The 24836-nt window shown below is 33.7% G+C and overlaps 1 protein-coding gene across 3 annotated transcripts in view; it reads right to left on the reverse strand.

Moving 5' to 3' along the window:
* The window catches only part of ZRANB3 (zinc finger RANBP2-type containing 3), a 199843-nt gene that overhangs the window by 66991 nt on the left and 108016 nt on the right, over positions 1 to 24836 (reverse strand). For all 3 annotated transcript variants that reach the window (XM_072960898.1, XM_015243277.3, XM_072960900.1), the window contains exons 7-8: positions 8156 to 8327; positions 6765 to 6881 (exon numbers count right to left, since the gene is read on the reverse strand). In XM_072960898.1, the coding sequence (XP_072816999.1) occupies positions 6765 to 6881; positions 8156 to 8327 (289 nt within the window). The remainder of the gene's footprint in view (positions 1 to 6764; positions 6882 to 8155; positions 8328 to 24836) is intronic.

Genomic DNA, 24836 nt, shown 5'->3' on the forward strand with positions numbered 1-24836 from the left:
CCATGACCGTGATAAATCCACTTGTTAGTTCTAGTAGCTTGAAATGTTCATGAATTTTCTGTGTAGACAACCATGTTGTCTATAAATGCAGGCAATTTTCCTTACTCCTTTTCAATCGCATAGCTGTTACTTCCTTTTCTAGCCTACTGCACAGTTGTAAGAACAACGTTGAATCAACAGTGTTGAACTGAAGTGATGAGAGAATCGACTCTTACCTTGTTTCTGATCTTAAGGGAGCAGCATTCAGTCTTTGAGCATTAACTGTGATGTTATTTCTAAGTTTTTCAAAAATACCTTTTATTGGGATGAGGAAGCCCCTTTCTACTCCTAGTTTGCTGAGATGTTTTATCATGAATGGATGTGGAATTCTGTCAAATGCTTTCATTGGGATAATCATATAGTTTTCCATTTTTATGTTGTTAATGTGGTGAACTACAGTGATTAATTCAGTATATTCCCAGTATAAATACTTTTAAATATATTGGTGGATTTGATTTGCTAATGTTTAGTTAAGGATTTTTATATTCATGAAGGATATGTGTCTGTAGTTCTCTTGATGTGTCCATCTGGTCTCGGTATCAGAATAATCCCACTTCATAAAATTATTTGGGAGGTATTTATTCCCCTTCTGTTCTCTAAAAAAGTTTTAGTTATTAGTTTTAGTTAATAGATATGGACATATTTATTCATTTTATTCATTTAGTCATATTATTATAATGAATTGACTCCTTTATTAGATGAATAACTCCTGATGAATTTACTCCTTTATCTTTAAATGACAAATTGACTCCTTTATCTTTATGTGTCTTCTCTTTAATCCTGGGAATATTCTTTGTTCTAAAGCCTACATCATTTCATACTAATGTATCTACTTCAGCTTTCTTTTGATTAATTGTCTTCATCCATTTTTTTTAACTGTAAGCCTTCATACTTAAAGAGAACTTCTTATAGATATCATACAGTTTATGCAATCTGACAATTCCTGCCTTTTAAATGCTGGATTTAGGGAGTTTACATATAATGCAATTATTGACAAAACTGTATTTAAACCTACCATTTTGTTTTCTATTTGATTTAGTTGTTCCTTATTCCTTTTTCTTTCTTTTCTGCCTTCTTTTGGATTAACTTCAATTTTTTCTGTCATTAGATTAATTTATTATGTCCACTATACATATATATCTAAAAACTTTTTATTTTGAAATAAGTTTAGACAAGAGAGGTTGCAAGAGTAATAGAGAGTTCCTATGTATCCTGAACCTAGCTTCTCCTGATAATACTAGTGATAATTTCTTATATAACCAAAGAACAATATCAACACCAGAAAACTACATTGGTATATTGATATTTTCTATCACTACAATTCTATCATTTTGAAAATGTTATAAAAATGTGTTGTGATGTATGTAAACTTTTGAGACTGCTTTCTTTCACTTAGTGTAATGCTTCTCGATTCATCCAATTTGTTGCACTTATCAACAGTTTATTCCTTTTAATTGAGTATTCCATTAAATTTGTTTGAAGGAACTGTGGGTTGTTTCCAAGTTTTGGTTATTACAAATAAATTTCTGTAAAGGTATTTATGTAAATCTAAATTTTCACTTCTCTACGATAAATATCTAGGACAGTCAGACTTTTTATGATTATATTTTGTCTCAACTATTTGCTTATAAGCTAAGTAAAAGAATTTTTTCCTCAGATACTATGTTTTTTATTTCTAGCATTTCTATTTTATTGTCTTTAGAGTTTTCATATTTCTTCTGAAATTTTCCATCTTTTCATTTATGTTGTTTATCTTTTCTTCTAGCTCCTTTAACATACTATTCCTAGCTTTCTCAAAGTCCTTGTCTAATAGTTCTACAATCTGAGTTATTTTTCCATCTGGCTTTATCTTTGATAATGGATGAGTTTTTTTTAATTGCTTTTATTAGTTCATAATTTCCATTAATGCTAGAAATTTTGTATAGAACAGGATAGAGTGAGATAAATGATACTTACACCCAGAAAAGGGCATACTTTTTTTTCCTATCAGGGTGATAGTATGGGAGGGACTGAGACAATCTTATCAGTATTGAGCTGTATTTAGGTTGTTACATTTACCTTTAGTGCACCACAAACTGGGATTCCCTCAACAACGGGACGCTTCTCTCTCATGAAAGTGTGTGCTAAGAATTCTTCTAGCTGCACTCTCAGCTTTTGGCAGTTCTTGCACGCCTGCACTATAGCAGGATGTCTCTCCCCCAGTAGTAGATTAATCCTGATGGTTTCTCAGTGTTAAGTTCATGGTAGGGGGCAGAAGATTTCTTTGTTCTTCAGGTAGCATGTCAATATAAGGCAGGCCCTTTGCTTCAGCTGAGTCTTAGAGATGAGGCTTTCCTGGTGTTTCTGCCCCTCTACCCTAAGGCAACCAAACTATGTCATGTAACCGTGGGTGATCCTGGGCAAGAGAGAGATTCCTCCATCAGTAACAGATTTCTGTCCTATATAAGGTCCTGATTTCAATAGGGTTTCATCCCCTCAGGGTTTCATTTTATTTCTACTGAAACCCCAAAAGCAGCTGATCCTGGACTGGGCTTTGCAGACTGGGGGAGGGGGACTTTGCTTCTCCTACAGTAGCACAAGGCTTTTGATCAGTGTGAGAAGAGGGTCCTAGAAGTACTCAGGGTATCATGCTTGAACTCCACCAATGGGGGTGCTCTCTGATCTCCTAGTCAGTATCTGACAGAGGCCAATGGAAATAAAGCTTTTGAATGAGTATGGGCTCCCTGGGTCAGAATCCCATATTATTGTGAACTGTCGTGACAGCCTATGCTCAGTCTTTTTAATTTTGTTAAATTTTAGCTGTTTTCTTCTTATCTGCTTTCTTCTTATCTGCTTCTACCTGCTTCCTAACACTTATCTGCCAAAGGAAACAAATCCACATCTCATCTCTCCTCACAACAAACTAGGAAAAGAAGGAATTTTTCTCAACCTATGAAAGGTCATCTATAAAAATCTTAAAGATAACATTATAATTAATGGTAAAAGACTGAATGTTCTCTGTCTACAACTGGCAACAAGGCAAGTTTGTCCAGTCCTACCAAACTTATACTTGTGTTCCTTCAATGTGATGGGCAATAAATAAATATAAATTAAAGGCATACAGATTACAGGGAAGAAATAAAAGTGCTTTATGTGTAGACAAAATGATGTCTATGTAGAAAATCTCAAAGAATTTACAAAAAAGTCACAGGAACTAATAAGAGTGCAGCAAGGTTACAAGATAAAAGGTCAATATACAAAAATCAATAATAATTCTATACTTAGCAATGAAAAAGTAGAAATTTAAATACTATTTACAAGAGCATAAAAAGACATGAATACTTAGAAATAAATCTAACAAAATGTATTCAAGATAACATTGCTGGGGGAAATTAAAGAAGACTTAAGTAAAAGAGATACTCTTCTCATGGATCAGGAGATTCAACAGTATTAAGAAGTCAGTTCTCAATACCACCTATCTGTTAGAATGGCTATTATCAAAATGACAAGAAATAACAAATATTGGCAAGAATGTGCAGAAAAGGATCCCCTGTGCACTGCTGGTGGGAATAAAAATTGGTGCAGTCACTATGGAGAACAGTATGGAGGTTCCTCAAAAATTAAGAGAGAGAACCACCATATAATTTCACTTCCAGGTATTTATCCAAAGAAAACAAAACACTAAAGGGAAAAGATATATGCACTACCATATTGACTGCAGCATTATACAACAGCCAAGAGAACCTAAGTGTCCATCGATGGTTGAATAAAGAAAATGTGACACACACACACACACACACACACACACACGAGTATCACTGACACATAAAAAGGAGGAAATCTTGCCATTTGTAACAACATGGATGAACCTTGAGGGCATTATGCTAAATAAGTCAGATAGAGAAAGGCAAAAACTGTATGATCTCATTTATATGTGGAATCTTAAAAAACAAACAAATCCCCAAAGCTCACAAATACAAAAGACAGCCTGATGGTTTATGGAGACAAGGGGTAGAGGGTTGGTGAAACATGTAAAAGAGGTCAAAAGGTACAAACTTCCAGTTATGAAGTAAATGTGTCATGGGATGTAATGTACAGCATGGTGTCTATAGTTAATAATACTGTATTGCATGTTTGAAAGTTGCTGAAAGAATGGATATTTAGAGTTCTCATCACAAGAAAAACATTTTTGTAACTATATATGGTGATGAATGTTAAATGGGCTTACTGTGGTGATCATTTTGCAATATATATAAAAATTGAATTATTATGTTATAGACCTGAAACCAATATAATATTGTATGTCAATTATATCTCAATTAAAATAAGTCAATTCTTCCAAATTAATCTACAGATTCAAAACAAGTCCAATCAAAATTGTATATACTTAAGAAGCTAATTCTAAAACTCATAAAGAAAAGCAAAAGAACTACAGTACACAAAATTTTAAAACAGAATTAAGTAAAGGCAAACACTATGTGATTTTAAGACTTACAAAGGTAGAGTAATCAAGCAACTATAGTATTCTGTGAGGTCAGATGTATAGCTCAATGAAATAGAATAGAGTTCAGAAACAATCTACACATATATAACCAATTGATTTTTTATGAAACTGCCAAGATAACTTGATAAGGGGAAAATTGTCTTCTCAACAAAGAGTGCTAAAACAATTAAAAATCCATATGCAAACAAAACAAAACAAAAACCAAACTGAACCTCCACTCTTACTCTGTAACACATAAAACAATTATCTCAAAAAAGCTCACTGACCTACATTTATAAATTAAGGCTATAGCACTTCTGGAAAAAACACTGGAGAAAATCTTTATGAACATGGATTAAGCAAAAAATAATTAGGACTCAACAACCGCAAAACATAAAATTAAAAACCTGATAAAGTGGACTGTTTCAAAACTTAAAATTTCTGTCCTGTAAAAACATAATGTTGGGGTTGGGGGGTAGAGTGAGTTCTTGGCGTGCATGAGGTCCTGGGTTCAATCCCCAGTGCCTCTGTTAAGGGGGGGAAAAATCCAACAACCCACAATGTCAAGAATATAAAAATGGGAGCCAGAGACTTGGAAGTAATATTTGCAAATGGCATATACGTTAGAGAACTTGTTTCTAAATATATCAAGGGGCTCTTACAACCCAAGATAAATATGGGCTTGATATGAACAAGCACTTTTCAAAAGAAAATGAATGGCTAAAAAGCACATGAAAATATGCTCAATATCATTAGTCATTAAGAAGAGGCAAATTAAAATAATAACTAGATACCACTGCTTACCGAGAAGTATAACTAAAATTAAAAAGACTGACAATACCAAGTGCTGACAAAGATGTAGGACAACTGGAACCCTCATATGTTGCCAGTGGGAATGCCAACACTTTGCTGTTTTTTTGTCTTTGTTTTTGGTTTTTTTGGGGGGTGTGGTAATTAGGTTTATCTATATTTAGAGGAGGTACTGGGGATTGAACTCAGGTCCTTATGCATGCTAAGCATGTACTCTACCACTTGAGCTATACTCTCCCCCAAAATGGTATAGCACTTTGAAAAACAACTTGGTGGCTTTTTATAAAGTTAAATCTACACTTCCCATATGACCCAGCAGTTCCAGTTCCATCAATTTACTTAAAAGAGATGAAAATATGTCCATACAAAGACTTGTACATGAATGATTATAACAGGCTTATTCATAATAGCCCGATCTGAGACTACCCCAAATGGCCATTAGCTGGTAAAGAAATTTAATTGTCATATAAATATAGATATACAAATATTTATATACCCATGTATTTGAATATCATTCAGCAATAAAAATGAAAATGCTAACGTCATATGCAAAAACATGGATCAATATTCAAAAGCTTTATGCAAAGTGAAATAAGTCAGACACAATGCTACGTACTATAGGACTACATTTTTGTGACATTCTGAAAAATGCAAAATTATAGCGACAGAAAGCAGATCTGTGACTGACGAAGTCTAGAGGGTAGGTGTGAGGGAAATAACCAAGGTGCACGAGGGAACTTTTGGAGGTAATGGGAATTTTCTTTATCTTGATTGTACTGGTGACTAACTATATTTGTCAAGCCTCATCACACTATATATTTTCAAAGGACAAATTTCACTGTATATAAATTATATTTAAATAAACCTCTCTTTAAAAAATTATGCTATAAAAAAATCTCAGAACTGGGAGAAGGATGACACTCATTAGTATGTATAAGTTCAACCATGCTGGTAAAAACAACAAACAATGTGTAGTAAGTTTACTTGATACACACTGAGATTTAAAAACCCCCTGATTTGTACTTTTGGACAAAAAGAACATAAGCACATGTATCTCTGTAGGGATCTAACAATGTAATATCAATTAAAAATGATTGACTTCCATAAAAAAAAGATTATTTGTAGCAATTATGTAGTAAAGCCATGGAAAAAGCTGACAACAAAGATGAATATATGTAAGTCCTTTAAATGAGAAAGTGTAAAATATACTCCCTTATCAAACTATAGCCATACACAGAAAAGGATCACTGTATGAACAGAACAGGAATAATGCTGCACATTATACTACTGTTTACTTTGAATGTGCCTGAATTTTTCTGTAATAAAGAGTTAAAAAATTAAATGGCAAAGATATTGTATGTATGCAGTATGCAAATAAGCTGCTTAATTAAAAAATTAAATACATTAAATAATTTGTATCAAGACAAACAAATGATGGCCCAGCAATAAGTACCTTGGCAATAGCAGTTTGTTTAAACATGCGAGTAATCAACCCCATGACAGTCTCGGTGCCACCTGAACTTGGAGCTCTCATTAATTTTTCCCACTCTTCAAAGCTGGAATTCAATTCCTATGTAGAAGAAAATAGCAATGTTTAGGAAAACAAACTGATACAACATTGTACACTGACTACAACTCAATAAAAGAAAAAAAGAAATTCAGCATAAAGAAGAGAGCAATTAATACAATAATGAATCATGTTTTACTTACCTTCTTTTTATATATAGAAACGTGTGTGTGTGTGTGTGTGTGTATACATATAAAGAAAATTTCCAAAGTTGCCAATGTGCTCATTTTAAAACATCACTGTGAAGATAGGTCAGTCACATTTTGTGCTAATGACCAAAACCAATGACAAGTTGTGAGTGAAAACCAAGCCCCTAACCCACACCATAAATTAAACAATTACAGCTTTCTCTTACAGAGCAACATTTTGTAAAGTAAAAATAAAAATTTAAGAAACATTTTAAATAAAATAAAATATAAAGTAAAACCAAAAACTTAAAGAGAGCATGGTAGTGAAAATGTATACAGTAGCAAAACATTTTACTAAAAGGTATGACTTTATTTAAATAAGCATAAAGACTTAGGGAATATTAGTTGAAAAATGTAATATAATCATATATTGGCTCTTCTTTTTGTAATGTTAAAATGGTGGAAACAGAAAATCAGATCATTCTTACTTACTTTACCAATATTTTGCACAGTGTTCATAAAATGCTTACTCTACACTTTCAAGATAAAACAAGGCAATAAATAGTCTTTGTCGACCAAGTTATGTTCAGATTTGAAGAAATTCAAAGAATATATAAGCATCCTACTCCCCAAAAGTAAATGTAGATAAGGATTAGGTAAAACACACTTTGGTTTTCTAATATGTTGAACTCCACATCTTACAACATGATCACAGATTTTTAAGATTCCAAGAACAGGGGGCTACATCTAAATTATTCTAGAAGACAGCTACTCATACCTAAAAAATAAATCCTAGAGCAACAAACACAACTCTTCTTGCTAATTATTGGGTTTCACAACCTACAAATACTTAGAATTCTTAATACTAAGTCTATGTTGCAAGTGAAGTGCTTCTTTTCCTCTATTCTGCAGAAATATATATTTTAATGACCAAGATACTAAATCTTTTCACATTATTTGATAACTACATTTAAATTCTTCCTGCTCTCTTCTTCAAATGATACAAAGCCAATTCACATGCCTCTATTAATTAAACCTATTTTAAGAAAGTGGACTTTTCCATCTGTGAAATATGAGATATGCATAATTTTTCAAAGTATAATTTAAAATGATTTCAAGTAAGACTTTCAGTCAAACACAGGTTCTCACCTTGGCTGCTGCTGATGGAAGATCAAATGGAATACGCTGTCTGATTTTAGGGGGCAGCTGGGTTAAAACTTCAGTCTTTAATCTTCTAATCATTATGTCACTTAATCGCTGATGAAGTTCATTAAGATTTGATGCCCCTCTACAATCCCATTGAGCCCTTTTACCAAAATATCTGTTAATATAAAGAAAAAGCATGTAGCAAAGCTGAATACTACAGAGTAAGAAAACAATTTAACCACTGTGCTCTTCCAAAATTTTAATAAGGAGCCATGATGCTGTTTTTACTTTTATTTCTGAATGCAAATTACTTTCAAAAAGCTCAGCTTTAGAAGTAGTCATGAATAAGATTATACATTACTCATAGCTATAGGAAATGTTAGTGTTTAAACATAGTGTTTATACTGAGTTAATCCAAGACTGGGATGAACTGATAACTCTTTGAGTACCACTGGCATTTCGGATGGGCTCAAACTTGGCAGTGTGTTTAGCAGATCTAGCCCTAATCGGGCACTGCCAGTACACCAGCCAGTCTATGTAACAACTGAAGCCACCTAAAACATTTTCCACAACTTCTACAAGGCGATATTATCTCCCACTGTTAAGCATAGCAGATGGATCACTTGGTGACCTCTCCTTCCTCTGAAACCACAGAATTGACAGCAAAGGGAAAAAAAGGGCAGAGATCCACTATGAAAGAGAGATGAGAGGGAAAACATCAGAGGATCAGTGATTTCAATAAATGTTTAGAAGTCAGACAGACAAGTGGTAGCTGATTTGACAAAAGAAAGTAAGCTACAAATTAAAATGCTTGCAGTAGAGAGCTTGTCCTCCAGGTCTCTGAAAATATCAGGAGTTAAAAGCATCAAGCCCTCCAGACAGGGGTTAGGATGAGGGCTGACATCTAGGGGATCTACTGAACTTCGGCACCAGGACAACTGGCCCAACAGCATCCCTCTGTCACTGTGACAACCCACACACAAACTCACAAAATTCCCAATCATCTTCCAGGAACCCACACTAATGAAAATAGCTGTTAAAGAATAATTAACAAGGGAAAAATTTTTGTTAGGCTATATTACAATTACTAGTATTACTGAAATAACTATCCATTTTAGTGGGATTTAGTGGTATTTTAACACAAATAGCGTCACTTTGAGATACTTGGAATTAGCTAAGGTTTTTTTTTTTTAAGTTTAGTGTATTTTAATAGCAAACATACAGGAATAGTACCAACAACATTAAAAATGTGCATCTGCATGTAGAATTCATTAGAAAAGTATAGTGAGTGGATGGAATTTCTGTGTGATAAAATGATAGACACCATGTAGTTGTCTTCAATAAGAAATGTCTGTGTTTAAAAAAACTAAGTGCTGGCATTGTAAAAAATGTAGTAGGTTTGTTATAACTGTTATAAATTGAATTATTGAAACTTGTTCATCAAAATATTTTGACTTCCTTTAATGCTTTATGTTTCCATTTTTTTTAAAAGTTTTATACTTTAGTTATTTTATTTTTTATGAACTTTTTTTTATTGAGTTATAGTCATTTTACAATGTTGTATCAAATTCCAGTGTAGAGCACAATTTCTCATTCATACATGAACATACACACATTCATTGTCACATTCTCTTTCGCTGTGAGCCACCACAAGTTCCTGTATATATCTCCCTGTGCTACACAGTACGATCTTGTTTATCTATTCTACATTTTGAAATCCCAGCCCCTTCCCACCCCTCCGTCCCCATATTTATTTTTAAAATTTACACACTAATGAAAATGGAAAAATATTCATTTCACTCTTATCTTAAATTGACTTCTAGTGCAGTCATTCCTAGCTATTTACATTGTAAAGGATGTATTATTTTATTGTAGTTCGCAAAATTTTAATTTTTCCTCTATGTTATGCTTGAGTTGTATGCATTTTTAAAAAATTATAGGCAGATACAGATGATTATATACCTATGTATTTTGTTTCAGAATATTAGAACACTAGATAATATTTACTATGAAAAGTGGACATCAGGCCGAAAGGGTTGAGAAACACATTACTACAGCTTCCCTGTTCTTATGATCATTACACCCATTATACATGCTACATGTGAGACTAAGTTTTGGGAAAAAAAGATATTTAATGTTTTTGAATTTCAATCTTTAATACAAAGTAAATAAATAAAGGCCCCTAAGGAGCAGTAAAGACCAAAACAAACAAACAAACAAAAAACACCAAATACATCTGAGGAGGATGAATACATGAGGTCTTAAATGTATAAATGCCTTACATTAGAAAACAGCAAGTATTCTGAAGGTAAATGTAATATGACAGGTAATACTACACAGCCACAACGATGGCAGAATGGTGACCCTCATCACCATAAATAAAATGTGAAGGAACATCTCATAAGCTAAAGAAGATATTGAGTAGAACTCCTAATAAAGTCAAATTCTTTTCGCCTGCACAGGTGTGTGTATCCCAGGGCATGCTGGTAGTTGTGAACTACTCCATCTCCTACCTGCTAATCTCTCCTACACACCACTAAGGTGAGCTTCTTAAAATACAAATCATAATATTCTTCTCTTGCTTAAAAACTTTCAGCAGGAGACTTCCACTTTCCTCCAACATGTAAGGAGCTTAGAACTCACAACTCCATCCCATCAACAAGTAAATATCTAAACAAACTGAAAAATCAACAAGTCTTTTTAGATTTGTGAGAGAAGTGAGGTCACGGGACAAACCGGTGCCCTTAAAATTGGCAAGGGAGACAGATGGATACAGAGAATAAAAGTTTATCAGAGCAGAAACATCCAGGAAACCAGTGCCAGGGTAGGAACACCTCAACTGTAGGTGGCAAATTGCCAGAAGCTCAGTGTGAAAAAAAAAAACTCTGACATTTAAAACCTCAAGGGGATCCAGTCCTACAGTGGAGGCGGGGTACCCCCATACTCGTGTGGGTTATAACTCCAGGAGCTGTACCAAGTCCCCATGGCGAATATCAGAGAAAAACCTCCTCACACTTCCAGCAGGAGGAGGAAAAAAGGAATCATTTTGAAATAAGCTCCAACATTTTGCTTTTCTTAACCAAGGTTGCCCTCAGGAAAAATTCTCTTACCAGAACCTAAGTGACCTGGGGGCAGGGAAATACCCTACTCTGGCCCCCTCTAGTCTTCCTGTTCAATTAAAGGAGGGGAAACACTGAGAAGTACTGGTGAAGTTCACAGTCCAGGGCAGAAGCTCAACAGAAGACTGAGATCTTACAGATCCCGCCTCCTCCCTCCACACCTTTCAACTACGGTACTAAAGGCTTGCTACTGCAAGTCCTTTTACTCAGCTCATCATGTCCACCTTTCAACAAAACACTGAAGGCATACTGAAAGGTAAGAAGCAGTCTAAAGAGATTGAACAAGCATCAGAATCAGTCATAGGTAGCAGGAAGGTAGGAATTACGAAATGAGAAATTTTTTTCAAATATGATTAATAGGATAAAGAGTGTTAACAGAAAAACTACACAACATGCAAGAATGGATGGATATTGTATACAGAGATGGAAATTCTAAGAAAGAATCAAAAAGAAATGCTATAGATCATAAACACTATAACAAAATTAACAATGCTTTTGATGGGCCCATGAAGAGACTGGACACAGTTGAGGAAAGAATTTCTAGGCTTGAGAATATAATAGTAGGGATTTCCAAAACTAAAACTAAAGAAGAAAAAAACACTGAAAAAAAAACCAAACCAGAGCAGAACATCTAAAAACTGTGGAAAAACTATAAAAGGTGGAAAATATGCATATTGAAAATAAAAGAGGAAGAAAGAGAGAAAGGAACAGAAGAAATATATGAAACAATAATGACTGAACATTTCCCCTAATTAATGTCAGATACCAAACCACAGATTCAGAAATCTCAGGGAATATCAAACAAGATAAATGCCAAACATTTACACTTAGATAAATCTTATTTGAAGTTTAGAAAATCAAAAAAGCAAATTTAAAAACCCTGAAAGAAGTCATGAAAAAAACACCATAATCTGTATAGGAACAAAAATAATAATTACATGCAGAAATCATGAAGGTAAGAAGAGAGGAGAGTGAAATATTTCAGAGAAAAACCCACCAACCTAGAATTCTGCACCCTGTGAAATTATCATTCAAAAGTCAAGATGAAATATAAAGACTTCTTCAGACAAACAAAAGTTGTGAGAATTTGTTGCCTTAAGAACTGCTTTTCAGGAAGTATTGAAAGTTCTTCAGAGAGACGAAAAATGATAGAGGTCAGAATATCAGATTTACTTAAAGAAAGCAAGATTTTAGAGAATGAATGAATAAAAGTAAATTTATAGTTAAGCAATTCTTAACTGATCTAACAATAATAGTTTGTACAACGTAATAATAGCAACAATGTATTCGATTGTCTATATATGCTTATGCATAAGTGAAATGAATGGCAGCGATGATACAAGGTACTAGGGGGAAGAACTAGGATATTTTTAATATATGGTATTTGCACCACTTCTGAAGCAGTATAGCATTGTTGGACCATGGTATGGCAGTGACTTTTTACATAGAATACCAAAGACACAATCCATGAAAAAAATAATTGATAAACTGGACTTGATTAAAATTAAAAACTTCTGCTCTTTGAAAGACAATGTCAAGAGAATGAGCAGATAAGCTGTGGATTGAGAAAAACATAGCAAAAGTCACATTAATGAAGGAATGTTATTCAAGTTCATAACATTATTAGCCTATTGTGTAAAATTTTTCTGAACTGTTGTCAAATTTGAAAAAAACTTCTATTTTCTTGGTCAGGTTTATTCCTAAGTATTTAAAACATTGATAAAGTAAATTAAAGATCATTTAAACAAATGGAAAGCTATCCCATGTTCTCGGATTGGAAGAATTAATATTGCTAAAATGGTCATACTACCCAAAGCCATTTACAGATTCAGTGTGATCCCTATCAAATTACACAACAAAATTTTCATAGAATTGGAACAAATAATCCTAAAATTTATATGTAATCACAAAAGACGCAGAATTGTCAGGAAAATACTAAGGAAGGAGAATGAAGCAGGAGGCATAACCCTCTCAGACTTCACACAATACTACAAAGCTAAAGTAATCAAAACAGCACAGTATTGGCACAAAAACAGACATGAGGATCAATAGAACAGAATAGAGAGCCCAGAAATAAAGCCATACACTTACGGTCAATTAATCTTCGACAAAGAAGGTAAGATTATACAGTGGAGAAAAGACAGTCTCTTCAGCAAGTGGTGTTGGGAAAATGGACAGCCACATGTGAATCACTGAAGTTAGAACATTCCCTCACACCCACCATACACAACAATATACTCAAAATGGCTTGAAGACTTAAACATAAGACAGGATATCATAAATCTCCTAGAAGAAAACATAGGCAAAACATTCTCTAACATAAATCTTAGCAATGCTCTCCTAGTTCAGTCTACCAAGGCAATAGAAATAAAAGCTAAAATAAACACAAATGGGACCTAATCAAATTTATAAGCTTTTGCACAGAGAAGGAAACCATAAACAAAACGAAAAGACAACCTATGGAATTGGAGAAAATATTTGCAAATGATGTGACTGACAAGGGCCTAATTTCCCAAATATATAAACAGCTCATACAACTCAGTAACAAAAGAGCAAACAACCCAATCAAAAAGTGGGCAGAAGATCTAAACAGACGTTTCTCCAAAGAAGACATACAGATGGCCAATAGGCACACGAAAAGATGCTCAGTATCACTACTTATCACAGAAATGCAAATCAAAATCACAATGAGGAATCACCTCACACCAGTCAGAATGATCATCATTAAAAAGTCCACAAATAATAAATGCTGGAGAGGCTGTTGAGAAAAGGAAATCCTCCTGCACTGCTGGTGGGAATGTAGTTTGCTGCAGCAACCATGGAAAGCAGAATGGAGATTCCTTAAAAAACTAAAAATCGACTTACCATATGACCTAGCAATCCCACTCCTGGGCATATATCCATAGGAAACTTTAATTCAAAAAGATACATGCACCCTAATGGTCACAGCAGCACTATTTACAACAGCTGAGACATGGAAGCAACCTAAATGTCTGTTGACAGATGACTAGACAAAGAAATTGGGGTGTATTTATACAATGAAATACTATTTAGCTATAAAAAGAATGAAATAATGCCATTTGCAGCAACACAGATGGACCTAGAGATGACCATACTAAGTGAAGTAAACTAGACAGAGAAAGACAAATATATGATATCATTCACATGTGGAATCTAAAAAATGATATAAATGAACTTACTTACAGAACAGAAAAAGAGTCACAGGCATAGAAAACAAACTTATGGTTACCAAAGGAAAAGGGGTTGGGGGAGGGATGAATTAGGAGTTTGTGATTAGCAGATACAGACTACTATATACAGAATAGATAAACAGTAAGGTCCTATTGTATAGCACAGGGAACTGTATTCAACAGCTTATAATAATCTATAATGAAAAATATTTAACTGAATCACTATGTGGTACACCAGAAACTAACACAACATTGTAAAGCAGCTGAAGTTGATTTACAAGTTTATGCCATGCATGAAGTAAGAGCTGGAAGAATTATTTACAGATTAATCCTCTGGCTCTACACATTTCAACCTTGCTTCTTCTCCACTACTCACATCTGTCCAGCACAGGTTCCAGAGGACAAATTCATGCTGCAGTACAACTGCCGACCTTGCTCTAGGAGTATTCCTGGAAACCATTCCTACAATGGGATGGCTAGCTGTTACCTAAAAATACCTAAAAGTGGAAACTACCGAGGACTTCATAAACAGCCCACTAAACTCAAACTAAATGAACTGCCAATACATTTTTCTCTCAGCCTGATCTGTAAAATGCTTGCTAACACCAAACTCCACAACACAATTAAATACATATATACATGTATGTGGTATGTGTATATATACATATATATACATATAAATATATATATAAAACAACAATGGACTGAAGAGAGATCTTTCAGTCTATTAAAAGTAGCCTACTTGTATAAATTTGACAGGAACACAAAATGGTGAGAATTGCCAAATTCTCTCCCAGAGCCCTGAAGTGGACCTAGGTAAGTGAGGGATTCTGAAATTCAAGGTTCATTAGTTTTGTGGCAAGGAAAGAAAATTACAAAACAAGTCTGTAAGTACAACAGCAAAGAAGTAAGTTGTAAACATGAAAGAAGAAGAAAGGTAGAAATGAATAAGAAAAACATCTTTTTTAAGACAAAGTAGCAGCAGTATGGTTTAGGGTAGAATTAAATATTTAAACATAAAGGAGAATTCCTAACAACCTAAAATTAACAACAACAGACTTTCAAATGTCTTTAGAGAAACTGTGAAACATGAACCTTGAAAACTTCCTTTGGAATTAATAAAGCCATTTTCTCACTCAGATTTACAATGTAAGTAAAAATTCATTTCTCCTTTCCGAAAAAAGAATAAACATAAATTTCTTTTTATTTTCCTTTTTGACTGAGTACAATTAAAAAGGAATTTCTCAACAGGCACTTATATTAGCTTACAATAATCAAATAGGAAATTTACAGCCAAGAACACACATGTTTATCTGTGTTCAACAACAACCACACACACATACAGTCACACATGTACACACACAGAGTTAACTTTGGACTTTGAAAAGTAACCTCTGACTTTTCTTTTTTTAAATTAAGCTCCCTTGTGTCCTTTTGGAGCAGTCTCTTTCTTCCACTGCCAGCTCCTGGGAAACACTGATCTATTTTCTGCTCCTACACAGTTCTGCACACTCCAGAATGGTATACATACAGAATGACACAGTATGAAGCCTTTTAGGTCTGATTTCTTTCACTTAGCACATTGCATTTGAAATTAATTTCTGCTGCTGGGTGTATCAGTAGTTCATTCCTTTCTACTGCTGACTAACATATTCTACTGTATGGATATTTCATGATTTTTTTTGTGCATTCACCAGCTGAAGGACATCTGGATTGCTTCAAGTTTTAAGTGAGTATAAATAAAATTGCTATAAACATTCGCATACACATTTTTGAGTAAACATATGTTTTCACTTATCTTGACTAAATACCCAAAATGGGATTGCTGGGTTGTACGGTAAGTGTATGTTTAGCTTTATAAGAAATTGCCATACTTCTCCCCAAAGTTCCTATGCCATTGTGCATTCCCACCAGTAGAGTATGTGAGTTCCAGTTGTTCAGCATCACTGCCATCATTTGGTACTGCCAGTCTGTAAAAAGTCTACCTGTTCTCACGCGCGTATGCTGGTATTCCACTGTGGTTTTAACTAGCACTTCTCTAATGACTAATGATGTTGAGCATCTTTTCAGGTGCTTATTTGACCTCACCTTATCCTTTTGGTGAGGTCTCCAACTCTTTCAACTGTTAAAATGTTTGTTTCTGTTTGTTTTATTATTGAGTTTTGAGAGGTTTGATATATGCTTTTTATAAATTCCTTCTGTGTACTTTAACATTTTATATATTTGTATATATATATGAATTTATATATTTCTTTATCAAATATGTGTTTTACAAATATTTTCTCCTAGCCTGTGGCTTGGCCACTCATTTTCTTACGAGGGCTTTTGGAAGAGATCTTTTCAATTTTTATGAAGCAGAATTCATCACTTTTGTCTTTTACAGTTTATGTTTTTGTGTCTTATATAAAAAATGTTTGCCTCACCCAAGCTAACAGTGAGTTTCTTCTTTATCTCCTTTGACAGGTTTTATAGTTTCAGGTTTTATATTCAAGTTTACAATCCATTTTTAATGGATTTTTTTTCATTTTTTAAAATTGTGGTAAATACATATAACATAAAATTTACCATCTTAACCATTTCTAAGTGTACATTTCAATGACATTAAATACACTCAATATAGCTACCTGTATAACCATCACCACTGTTCATCTCCATAACTCCCTTCATCTTGTAAAACCAAAATCTATACCCACTAAATAATTTCATATTCCCTCCTATCTGCCCCTGGCAACCACTATTTTACTTTTTGTCTCTATGACTTTGACTATTCTAAATACATCACATAAATGGAACCATACAGAGCTTGTCTGTTGGAGACTGGTTAACTGCACGTAGCACAAAGTCCTCAAGGTTCATCCGTGCTATAGCATATGTCCGAATTTCCCTTTTTTTTTAAAGATGGAATAATATTCCAATGGATGTACAAACCACATTTTTCTTATCTATTCACCCACTGATGGACACCTGTTGCTTCCTTGTTTAACTTACTATGAATAATGCTGCTATGAACATGCATACAAGTATCTCTTCAAGACCTTGGAGCTTTTGCACAGCAAAGGAAATCATAAGCAAAACAAAACAATCTGTGGAATGGGAGAAAATATTTGCAAATGTGATTGACAAAAGTTTAACTTCCAAAATATATAAACAGCTCATATAACTTAACAACAAAAAAAACAAAAAACCCAATCCAAAAATGGGCAGAAGACCTAAACAAGCAATTCTCTAATGAAGACATACAGGTGGTCAACAGGCACAAAAAATGCTTGGTATTGCTAATTATCACAGAAATGCAAATCAAAACTACAATGAGGTATCACCTCACAACCAGTCAGAATGGCCATCATTCAAAAATCCACAAACGATAAATGCTGGAGAAGGTGTCAAGAAAAGGGAACCTTCCTACATACACTGCTGGTGGGAACGTAGTTTGGTGCAGCCATTATGGAAAACAGTATGGAGATTTCTCAAAAAATTAAAAATAGACTTAGCATATGATCCAGCAATCCCACTCCTGGGCATCTATCTGGAGGGAACTCTAATTCAAAAAGATACATGAAACACAATGTTCATAGTAGCACTATTTACAATAGCCAAGACATGGAAACAACCTAAATGTCCACTGACAAATGACTGGACAAAGAAGCTGTGGCATATTTATAAAATGGAATACTATTCAGCCATAAAAAGAATGAAACAATGCCACTTACAGCAACATAGATGGACCTGGAGATTGTCATTCTAAGTGAAGTAAGCCGGAAAGAAAAAGAAAAATACCATATGATATCACTTATATGTGGAATCAAAAAAAAACTTATTTACAAAACAGAAACAGACTCATATAGAAAACAAACTTATAGTTACAGGGGGGAGGGGGATGGGAAGGGATAACTTGGGAGTTCAAGATTTGCAGATACTAACTACTATATATAAAATAGATAAACAACAAGTTTCTACTGTATAGCATAGGAAACTATATTCAATACCTTGTAGTAAACTATAATGAAAAAATATGAAAATGAATATATGTATGTTCATGTATGACTGAAGCATTATGCTGTCCACATTGTAAAGTGACTATACTTCAGTAAATATATATATATATATATACACACATATATATATATATATATCTACAAAAAAAGAGCAGATGTACATTACAAAGGAATCAAGCTGCAGAAAAAAGGAATTATAAAACTGTGATTTTTTTTGCAGCCTAACCATAGTCAGTTGATACAATGAAAGATATGGTAAATGCTCGAGGAAAAAGAACTTAATTTCTTCAGTGCAGTCAGACAGTTTGTTTTGGAAATGTTTAAAATTTAGTGAACTGACTTTGGAGATCAATAATTTTGGAAAGTACAGTCAGTGTTCAAGTATCAAGTATGCTGCTCAGACCTATGCTTACCAGTATAACTAGACACCTGAGTGCACTAAACTTGAAACTGCAGGAAAAATAAAAGGCAGCTGTATCAGTTAAGGGAGTACAGGAGTTCAGATGCAGCTGAACCATGTGCGTGAGACAGATGGCTTCTCAAGAATGCACTCATCTCCTGTTAGCAAAGCTCCTTGAGCTCTGTTAAACAGCAGATTCTGAAACACTAGGAAGCAATTCAGCGAAAAGAAGCTCAAATGTGTAGAAGAAATTCACATGGGTAAAAGTAATGTTTTACGTTTCTTAAGTAGAGTGAAACTGAAGATGTATTTGAATAATCAAATAACTGTGGTCAGGACCAAAAGCAGCTGAAAAAACTGGGGCAAACTGTTTAGTACAGCTAAACAAAGTACTTCTGGGATTACAGAGGTAAGCAAAACATATGAATCCAAGAACTATTTTTCTGGCTACTTTGATACATTTGGAAGCAAGTTAAAAATCTACCAGAAATTATGAATATATTATTTCATGAAATAACCCAAAGTTATAATGTAACTTAGCAGCACCATGCAAACCTGGGATTAGAATTGTAAATACCTGAAGTATAAGCTCCTTCTGGCAAAGATTATGTCCTATTCATCCTTGTATTCCTAGTAGCACTTTGCATGGCGCCTGATGTGTAATAAGCAGCTTATGAATTAATGAACAAATGGATCAACTGACTAATGAATATACCCTACAGTTCTTGAGAATAGCAATTCTTTAGCAAGCAAAAGCTAAAGCAAACTAAATTTTGAAAAGGGACATGAAGTTAAACATGGCAAATTAATCATATTTATAACTTATTCCTATGAAAATTCTTCTAACATGAAAGGAAAGAAATTAAAAAGCTATTAAAAAAATAAGAACAAAGAGAATGAGAGAGAGAAAAAAAAACCCCAGGAAATGAGGATTTCAACCAATTTTTGGAAAAGGGGAAGTAAGTAGAAGAGATATCCTAGTTAAAACATGGTGAAATCAACATAAATATTTATCCTCAATGAAAATGAGCACAAAAAATAAAAATGCATTAAGCCACCAGGACAAAGAGAATGAAAAGGAAACAGGAGCAAAGAATGTGAACATATTTCTAGAAGCAGGAATAAAAAGTGAAGAAGCTAACACAATGGAAAAAGCTGAATATCAAGGACCTAAGGAGAGGTGTCCACAAAACCCTAGTCCATTTCAGGAGTTAAACCTCAGGTACTTTAGGAGGTGGAGGTGAGTGCAACATGGTAGCTAAAAATAGGGACATTGGTTGAAGATCTGTATAAGAATTGTAAGTGCCCTTTCTCCCCATTTCATGCTACCATGTTACCATCCCTCCTGCATGAGACCATAGTTTTATTCTACAAGAGAAACTGAACCAAAGTTTAAATATAGGGAAACCAAGAACAGTAGAAGGTGAGGATAGATGCCATACGGAAACCAGAGATTGAGTTAAGAGTCTGCTTAGTAAGCATGGAGAACAATAATCTCCCTCCCTTGTTCATGCCAAACACATGGTAGCCAGGTTTAAACCTCCAAGACACTCACAACAGAAGAATGGACAATTCGTTTTTCTTTAAAAAATTTAAAACGTCACAGAAAGATGACCTCCACAAATAATATCCGAGGATTTCCCAATGAAAAGCCCATCCTTTTCTAGTCAAAAAGCTCTTCTAATGAGCTTTCTACCTCTTCAGTTTAAAATATGAATGGCCATTCAAGGATCAAAAGACACTGAGGGAAGCCTCTAATGTGAACCAGAGACCAAAACACTACAAAAAAAAAAAAAATTCACAGTAAACATATAATGCAGCAAACGAAAGTTAAAAATAAAAAGTAAAACAAAATAGTATTTAAAAAAAAAACAACCCAGCAACAACAAGCATCCAAAAATAGAAGGCTATGTGAATACAGAGGGTATAAAGATTGAGAAAGGATGGTTAATAATTTATAACATTTTAGCTGTTTTCCTCAGCTAAAAGAAAAATTCAACAGAAAAATGTGGGGTAAGGGAGGAAAGCTCCCAAAAAGTAAAACAAAAAATAAAAATAAGAAACTTAAGGACCAAAACATAAAAAAAAAAAAGTAGTTCAAGAAAGAAACACTCAAGGAAAAGGAAAGAAAAGGTTAATAATGAATACTTCCCACACATAAGAACTCAACTTTTGAGAGTAAAAGGGATTAGTTTGTGCCCATCATTTGAATAAAAAGGACACAAACCCAAACACATTTTTATGAAATCAAAGAATAACAGGGATAGAGGACAATCTCACAAGTTTCCAGGATAGGGGGAAAGACAAATGTACATAAAACATGCAAAGGATCAAAAGTCAGAAGGGTATTATGATTATGAATGGCAATGGAGACAATAGAGAAATGACTTCAAAATCCTGAGGAAAAATGATTTCCAACACAAAAATCTATACCCAGCCAATGTATCAAACAAGAGACTAACTACAAGCGGACATATCAGGATTCAAAAAATGTACTTCCTATGAACTTTTCTTAGGAAGCCATTGAGGAATATGTGTTCAGAAAACCAGGAAATATGCTAAGAGGAACCAAGGAAAAAATGTACAAGATCACCCTGCAACATCCTGTCATATCAGACAGCAAGAAAGCAACCAAAGTCTTAGGGTTCTCTAAAGCACCATGTTGAAGATGGTCCCTTTTGTCAAAGGTGGGACAATCTGACCATCAAGAAAGATGGTAACTGAAATGGACTGAAAAAACACGAGTCAGAAACTCCCAAGCACTCAGCAGACTAGAATTGGAAGTTAATTTCTTTAACCTCATCAACAGTCTTGATAGAAAAACAAGATAAAATAAATGTTAAGAATAATATACCAAAAACTACATAACACTGAAGAAAGCAATTAAAAAATTAAATAACTGGAAACAAATCTCTGTTCATAGACTGGAAGACTTAATATTATTAAAATGGCAAAACTCCCCAAACAGATCTACAGATTCTATGCAAACTCTGTCAAAATCCCATCTTTGCAGGAATCAACAAGCTGATCTTAAAATTTAGATGAAAATGCAAGGGACACAGAATAGCCAAACCAATCTTAAAAAAGAACAAAGTTAAAGGACTTAAATCTACTAATTTCAAAAATAAATACCCTCATTAGACACCATTAGAAAATGCTAGCAAAGCAACTTATTATTTTGAAAATTCGTAAATAAAAAGGAAAAGTTAAGCATTTACCTTTCCTTTTCTAAATAAACTTAACCACTGAGTGTCCAAATAGAGGAGTAGGGGAGGTTTTTCTTAAGAGAGTTATATCAACTAATAAATGAAGAGTGTTAGAATATTAACATTTTGCAATGTCTAATGATTTAATAAATCATGTACTGAATGTTAACAGCCACTAACATCCCAAAAAGAGAGGCCTTACTTATCATGGGCCTTCTAATGGAAGAACACAACATCCCTATAAAATAGAACTGCTAAAAAATAATTGAAGTCTGTACATCGAATTACCAATTATATAGAAATATAGAGAACAGAGGAACATGTTAAACAACACCATGGAGATGCAGCAACAAAGTCCAGATTACAGTAAGAATTTAGTTTCGTCAACAAATTAAAAATAACTAAATAAAAACAAGGCAATAGAGGAGAAACCCGGAGATTAAGAGAATTAAGGGAGAGATCTATCATTTGTAATGTGTGAGCCTTATTTGAGTACTAACTCAAACAAACAATTGGGAAAAAAAACTTTTAAAGAACTGTAAAACTATGATATTTATGAGATAACTGGAAATTTAAACATTGACTGAACTTTTAATGTTATTAAGAGATTATTAATTTTAATCTCTTTTAAGCATGATAATGGTATAATTACCTGTTTTTTTTAAAAAAGGGTCCTTACTCCCTAGATGTATATACTGAAGTAGTATATGGATAAAACGTGATGTCTAGGCTTTGCTTCAAAATAATATGGGGTGGTAGAGGTAAATGGGAGAACAGTGAAAACAAGACTGGGCATGAGTTAAGTTGATGCTCGTAAAGAGTACATAGAGGGTGTATTATTTTATTCTGCCTACTTTTGTATATACTGAATTTTTTCCACAATAGAATATTAAAAAAGAAGACAAGAAAATAAGAAACAAAGGTATGGAATCCAGGAGAGGCAAAAGAAAATTCAAAGTGACAGCTCTGCACCATGCCTGGAGAAAAACCAGTACAGACCAGAGCAGAACAGAAGGCTATGGGAGGGGAGGCATCCAGGAAACTTAAAAAAAAAAAAAAAAAGATTATTTTATGTGCTTGTATGACCTTTTAGTAGTTGACATATCTTTCAATTAAAAAAGAAAAAAAAATAGTAATGGCTATATAGAAAACCAAATGGTGGAATAAAAGTTAATAATTAAACTTAAAAAATTGACTAAGAAAGGAACAATTACTTGATTTATTAAATATTAATTTATTTAGTCCATTTATTCTATTTAATCAATCCTATAAACACAGACACTAAATTACCAAATAAGTCAAATATTTGCAAGAGAACAGAAGAAAAGTGGTGGTAAGGGTGTTTACATTACTGTCTTTGACTTTTTAGTTTCGTGACTTGGACAAGTTACTTAATCTTTCCAAATCTCAGTTTACTTATCTATAAAATGGCCATAATTTCATTAACCTTGTAGGATTGTTAAAAGAATTAAAGATAACACATCTAAAATACATGGCACAGCATCATATATAAAATGTAATACCATGAAGCTAATAAAAATGATATGTTTTAGTTACTGATATAGAAAGATATCCTAAAAGTTGTGTTCAGTGGAAAATGCATATTATAGAAGAAGTATGTATAACATAGCCTATTTGTATAAAATTTTCTCTCTCTCTACTTACCTATCTACTTATCATTACGGATCTAAGCAGAGAAGCTATCTAGAGGGAAAGTTACCAAAACACATTAGTATTGGTTACCTCTGGGCAGTGAGAGTTCAGCTGATTTTTACCTATGTAAAAACTCATTTCTCTTTGATTTGTCAACATAAGTATGAATTATTTTCCCAAGAGCAATAAACTATCTTTAAATTAGTAAAAATAAAGAAAGTAAAACAACTTGCAAAGACAATGTTGAAGCATGGGGCAAGTGATGCTAAATGAGAGTAGCAGATGATAGCATCGCAGGTAGGCTCTGTCAAAGTTATTAGACCGACGGGTAGAAATAAAGAAAAATGAAAACAATTTACTTGGTAGTAGTGTTAAATTACAGTGTTTTTCTGTCCCATTTTTATTGTAGAGTGTTACATATTTTTATTGCTTAACTGTCCTTTATACATAAATAACTATGCATATTTTATTTCTTATATTAAGCCAAAATCCACCTTCCTATTAAATTTCATTCCTTGATAATATTTTTACCCTCTGACACCACGAAGACAAAAGTCTAATTCCTTTAAAACATGACAGATCTTTAAATATTTAAAGACTTGTTCCTCCTAGGTCTTCTCTTATTCAAATTCCTATCGGCTTCTTAAGACCAAGCACTATGTCTCACTCATCTCTGTGTTGCCGGCAGCTCTGAAATAATGTCTTAAATATAGTAGGCCATCAGTAATATTAGGCATTTGTAGAGCTGAATATGAAATCCCCTCATTACTCTGGTAACCCTTTCTCAGCTATGTTTTCATTTGTTAATATGCTTCTTAAAATATAACTTCTAGTTCTCTTTCAGTTCCTTGTATTCCATGTCTCCAATGACCTTCTAAAATCCCTCCCACAGCTATAATCCATCCTGAAAAAGTTCCTCCTAGTAAATTCAGACATTCCACTCTCTAGGACCCCCATCCTTCCAGCCCACTTGTTCATTTATACCCACTGTATCTTTACTATTTCATCAGGACCTTTCAGTCAGCTTTCACCATATCCACAAGATCTTTCCTGTCTTCACATCCTTCCTAACCTTGCTTTGATTTCTCAGTTCCTACATTAGCTTTGTTTTTATCAGTAC

The sequence above is a fragment of the Vicugna pacos genome, chromosome 5 (genome assembly GCF_048564905.1).
Source record: "Vicugna pacos chromosome 5, VicPac4, whole genome shotgun sequence".
Taxonomy (NCBI): Eukaryota; Metazoa; Chordata; class Mammalia; order Artiodactyla; family Camelidae; genus Vicugna; species Vicugna pacos.